General features: G+C 39.9%; 1 protein-coding gene across 2 annotated transcripts in view; it reads right to left on the bottom strand.

The window, feature by feature from the left end:
* The window catches only part of NCOR1 (nuclear receptor corepressor 1), a 190,811-nt gene that overhangs the window by 50,840 nt on the left and 134,120 nt on the right, over positions 1-5,851 (bottom strand). For both annotated transcript variants that reach the window (XM_011957971.1, XM_011957970.1), the window contains 3 exons: positions 3,056-3,176; positions 2,857-2,958; positions 2,412-2,512 (listed from right to left, as the gene is read on the bottom strand). In XM_011957971.1, coding sequence (XP_011813361.1) covers positions 2,412-2,512; positions 2,857-2,958; positions 3,056-3,176 — 324 coding nt within the window. The remainder of the gene's footprint in view (positions 1-2,411; positions 2,513-2,856; positions 2,959-3,055; positions 3,177-5,851) is intronic.

Raw genomic sequence — 5,851 nt, 5'->3', positions numbered from 1 at the left:
GGAAGGAAGGAAGGAAGGAAGGAAGGAAGGAAGGAAGGAAGGAAGGAAGGAAGGAAGGAAGGGAAGGAAGGAAGGGACGGAAGGAACGGACGGAAGGAGCTTTCCAAGAGTTTGTCGAATCTCGAAGCATGTATTTTTATGTTACAGGAATAAACAAGATTTTTTCTCATTGGCAAAAATGTGTTGATTGTAATGGTTCCTATTTTGATAAATAAAGATGTGTTTGAGCCTAGTTGTAATGATTTAAAATTCACAGTCCGAAATCGCATCTTCGCACCAACCTAATATAAATTTTCTAATAAAAAGATGATAAGTAAGTTTTAAATTTAGAGTACACAACCTTCTCTCAAATTGCGATATGAGGGTCTCTCAAATTGTGGTATCAGGGAAAAATAACTTTCAAATATGAAACTGACTACTAGGTTGTTAGGCCTTTGGATGCCTCCGTGTTGTGACACTGATTCAGTTTAGGGCAGGTTATCTACATTTTCACCATCGTCAGTCCTCCTCTGGCTTGCCAATGACCATGATTCTTTTTACTGTTCCTTTAAGCAGCGAGCCCTTCCTTCAAGGAAAATTGTTCATAGAACCTAACACATAGAGCATTTTGTAAGAGAGAACAGCTTGGTCTAAAATAGGAGTTAGAGGCCTAGACTGAGTTTACTCACACATTAAGGGTCACCACTATGAGTACTGCTAAAACCCTGGAGAGCACAATCTGATACTATATGCCTAAGAAAAGTGATAAAAGACATACATTTACTTGTCTAGTCATTAAGTGAACTCATTAGTAAATATCTAGAAATCCTTAACACCCACTTCAGAAGTACTCATCTCAAATGCACAAACAGACTATAAAACAAACAGATAAAATTTAGTCCCCTTTGGCCCAGTTCATACTGCCTGTCTTCCCACAGTTTGGATACCAGAGTGAAGAGACAGAATAAAACATATAGGCCCATTTACTTTCCTCTGTCCATATTAAAGTATTAGCTTGCTGTAAAAACAGACACACACTGACCAAATATAAAAGGAGACTTTTTTGAGATGGAGTCTTGCTCTGCCACCCAGGCTGGAGTGAGGTGGCACAATCTCGGCTCACTACAACCTCCGCCTCCCAGGTTCAAACGATTCTCCTGCTTCAGCCTCCTGAATAGCTGGGATTACAGGCGCACACCACTACGTCCGCCTAATTTTTTGTATTTTTAGTAGAGATGGGGTTTCACCATGTTGGTCAGGCTGGTCTCAAACTCCTGACCTCATGATCCATTCGCCTTGGCCTCCCAAAGTGCTGGGATTACAGGCGTGAGCCACCGCGCCCGGCCTAAAAAGAGAGATTTTAGGAGTCAGTATGTAACTTTCTTTTCTTCTGTTTTTAACTTATCCACTCAAGGAAGTAGTATGTAAACTACATTTCAGAAAGAAATCACCTGGGAACCTCATTAAAATGGTTATTTTAATTCACATGATCTAGAGTGGGGACTGACATTTCTGCATTATCCTAGCAAGCTTCCCAGTGATGCCAATGCTCTGGTGCACAAACCACACTTAGCTAGCAAAGCCCTAGCCGAATCAGTGAAGGGCTTGCCAGCCCCCACCAACGAGGGTTGGGTTTCAGTAAATCTGGGGTAAGCCCTGAGAATTTATATGTGTAGCAATTTTCTAGGTGATTCTGATGCTACTGGTGTGGGGAATCATACTCTGAGAACAACTGTCCTATAGAACAGGAACTAGACAAAGAAAAAACTTGTGACAATGAATGAACACTTTAGAAAATGCAAGGCACAGGTTTCTGTTTATAATGATTTCCCAACACAGAATTTTCCCTCTTACGCGTATACATAAAAAGGCTAAGAACTTTTTAAATATCAAGTTAAAATTAACAACTAACTGAGAGAAACTGTATTAATCAAACTAGTGATTTATTTAGCCCAAAACTGGAAGATTTTTGGTGCTTTTGTTAATGCCATCCACATTTCCTGGTTTAGCATTAGATTCTAACAAGGCAGCTCACATACTGAGATTCTAGAACTACCTCTCCACAGGGGCAAAAGTAAGCAAATAATTTGTAATGGTTTTCTTCTCAATTTCTATTTAGGCTAAATACATGGTAAAAGCTTTTCCAGGAAGACAATAAGAGCTGCATCAATTAGAACATATTTCTTCTTCCAATTTGCAAATAAGTGACCTTTTCAAATGAACCAAAGTATACATAATATAGCTTCCAGTCAAAATGATCACATTAACATCTCTGTGCAGACAGTTTGTAGATCTAGGTTTTACTACCATTGAGACCCTGTCCCATAATGCAGAAACATGAATTTAAGTCACAAAATAGCCAAAGTGCTAAGAATTATTTATCATTTTTTCCTGAGCTTTATTTGAGCGTATCAGAGATGATCATAACTAACCTGAGTGATAGAGCCCCGTAGGGATGAAATGCTCTCCACTGAAATTTTGCTGGTTGGAGTTCCCCGAGTTATACTTCCTTCTTGTATGGCTCCTGCGGTACCTGAATACAAACAAAGCTATTAGCAAATTACACCCCCAAACCCTGCCCCAAAACACAAAAAAACAGCCCCTACTTGGGATAGAAGTCAACTAGAAGAAAAGAAAAAAGAGCACAAAACCCATCATGTTTGTTTTATTAAAATGCACTTCCAAAATAATACTAAAGAACTGCTGAAACACGGAACTTCAAAGTTTTAAAATGACTTTTACATGGAAAGAAAACAAATTTAGAATTTAAAGACTATAGTTAAAAAAGTCCATCATTAAAATATACTAATAACTTACTTTAATAAATTTATTGGGGACAAAAGTTTAATATTTCTGCCAAACAGCATATTTTATTACCTCTGACTACACCTTCATGTTGGGCCCTGACCAATAGACCCTCAGGTTGTGAGTTTTGGCTTCGGGGAGAAAATTCTTCCTGCTTGATGTAGGGCAAAGTAGCTGTGGAAAGGCAGAGAAACATGAAGCAATCCAGTACTAAATTGCTGGCTGTGATGCTGCAAACGTAGATGCATTATGACTGTATTAACTCACGGACCTGATCTGGCAGACTCCTGTTGCCGCGGCAGTCCAAGAGAGATCGACCCCACTGAGGGCTTCGGTGTTTCCTGAGTGTAGGAAGCCTGATTATGAGAAGTCAAATAAGTGCCTGGTGTTCCCTAAAAAAAAAAAAAAATTTTAAAGATTAAACAAACATTGTTTTTTCACAAGGTCAATTTCACAAAGTCAGCAATCCCATTTCTGTTTTAAAAAAAAAGTTAAACCCCTTCTACCCAAAACTAAGAATAGTTTTTGTAAAGCAAGATAATCTTCATTGTAGATTGCTTAAATTTAAAAAAATTTTAAGGGGAGTAGGATATGTCTTCTAAAATTACCATGCATTACATGTAGATAGTATTTACCATTAATAAATTACATAAATAAAGCACTAATACGTTACAATAAAAATGTAAGCTACTATTATTAATATTCACTCCTACTAAAAATGCTATGGAGAGTGGTATCAGCAAATACAGCAAAGTAATAAGGACTTCCAAAAACTCTCTTCCATAAAAGCAACAAGAAAACCTGGAAACATTTTAAGAATCAACCTTTTTTTTTTCTATTTTTTTTTTTCTTTTTTGAGATAGAGGTTTGCTCTATCACGCAGGCTGGAGTGCAGTGGAGCCATCTCAGCTCACTGCAACCTCCACCTCCCAGTTTCAAGCAATGTAAGAATCGACGTTTAAAGAACCCTGGAAATTAACCAAAGGCTTGTAGAAATCTGGAAACATTTATTTAAAAAAGAAAAAAAAAAAGCTGAATCTAGGTAAAAACAATGGGCTTTGTGGGATTTTAACCTGATCCATTCTCATTCTCCTGATTAAGCTCTATGGTAGTGTTGAAAACCAATAGCCCACAATCATAGTGCAAACCAGCTACCTGGCACCCTCCAGAAGGGAAAGAGCAAGGCTGGAGCTCCTTAAAAGCCTAATTCCCAGATAACTGTCATTGTCTGACTTGTCTGCTGGTTCTCTGGGAGACTCCATTCACAAAGCTGTCTTTATTTGACCTGAGTGGGAGAGGAGGTGCAGGCTTGTCAAAAACAATCAGAGGCAACTGATTAACTTCTCCACTGCCTAAGACAGTAGATCACAGCTAGGGTAAACAACAGGCTAACCAAAACACTTAAAAGGAAAAGCCAGGGAATGAGATGTTCATGGGGGTCCGAAAAGCTCCAACATATTCCCTAGAACCTAGAATGCTACACGCATGTGCAAGGCTATGGATATGCCTAGGAAAGACATGGGAAGACCCCACGCTCTCAACTCAGGCTGTCCTTAAGGCTCTGCACGCCAGGAAGTAAAGACTAAGGCAAAGCTATCAAGTGCCCAACACACAAAGAGCACACCTCAGCAAAGACTGATTTTACTGATTTTAGACATTTAAGGAAATCTGTCTAATCATTAGCTGATCACTAAGTTCATCAGACCTCAGTGACCACACATAACAATACAGACTTTACAGAATTAGTTAAGAAAAGTCACTAAGCAAATAATAACAGCCAAAAGAAACAGAAACAACAAGCCCTGAAAAGAAAAGTAGGGGGGACGCAGGGGGATCCAAGTTCCAGAGTTGCTACATTATATATAATGTCCAGTTTTTGACCCAAAATTATAAGATATGCAAAGAAACATGAAAATGTGAGCTGTACATACAAAACAGATCAGGGAACAGAAACTAAAGTAAGACTTTAAATCAGCTATTATAAATATATTCCAAGAACTAAAATGAACCATGTCTAAATTAAAGGAGGCCAGGTGCAGTGGCCTGCCTTCTTGAATCCTTACACTTTGGGAAACCCAGCAGGAGAATCACTTGAGGCCAAGAGTCTGAGAACAGCCTTAACAATATATTAAGACTCTGTGTCTACAAAAAATTTAAAAAAAATTAAAAGCCAAGGCATAGTGGTGCATGCCTGTAGTTCCAGCTACTCAGGATGCTAAGGCAAGACTGGGCCCGGGAGACTGACGCTGCAGTGAGCTAAGATCATGCCACTGCACTCCAGCCTGAGCAACAGAATTACTCTACGAGATAGAAAAAGAAAAAAAAAAAAGAAAGTACAAGAATGATGTTTCACCAGATAGAGAATAGCAACAAAGAGAAAGAAATCATTAAAAAGAACAAAATAGGCCGGGCGCGGTGGCTCAAGCCTGTAATCCCAGCAGGGCGGATCACGAGGTCAGGAGATCCAGACCATCCTGGCTAACACGGTGAAACCCCGTCTCTACTAAAAAATACAAAAAACTAGCCAGGCGAGGTGGCGGGCGCCTGTAGTCCCAGCTACTCGGGAGGCTGAGGCAGGAGAATGGCAAACCCGGGAGGCGGAGCCTGCAGTGAGCTGAGATCCGGCCACAGCACTCCAGGCCGGGCGACAGAGCAAGACTCCGTCTCAAAAAAAAAAAAAAAGAACAAAATAGAAATTCTGGAGCTAAAGAAAGGTAAGAACTAGGGGTGAAGGTGGGTCTCAGCAAACTAAGAATGGAAGGAAACATCTTCAATCTGATGAAAGACATCCATGAAAAACTTAACATTTTGCCTAACAGTAAAATACTGAATGCCTTCCTTCTAAGATGAGCAACAAGAAACGCATGTCCATGTTCACCAATTCAATATTTAGCATTCCTGTATCAAGACCATCCTGGACAACATGGTGAAACCCCGTCTCTACTAAAAATACAAAAAAATTAGCCGGACAGAGTGCCACATGACTGTAGTCCCAGCTACTTGGGAGGCTGAGGCTGGAGGATCGTTTGAACCTGGGAGGCAGGGGTTGCAGTGAGCCGAGATCGCA

Source organism: Colobus angolensis, unplaced genomic scaffold (assembly GCF_000951035.1).
Source record: "Colobus angolensis palliatus isolate OR3802 unplaced genomic scaffold, Cang.pa_1.0 Scaffold452, whole genome shotgun sequence".
Lineage (NCBI taxonomy): Eukaryota > Metazoa > Chordata > Mammalia > Primates > Cercopithecidae > Colobus > Colobus angolensis.
The sequence above is the reverse complement of the archived record's forward strand: the minus strand, read 5'-3'. Positions and strand labels throughout refer to the sequence as shown.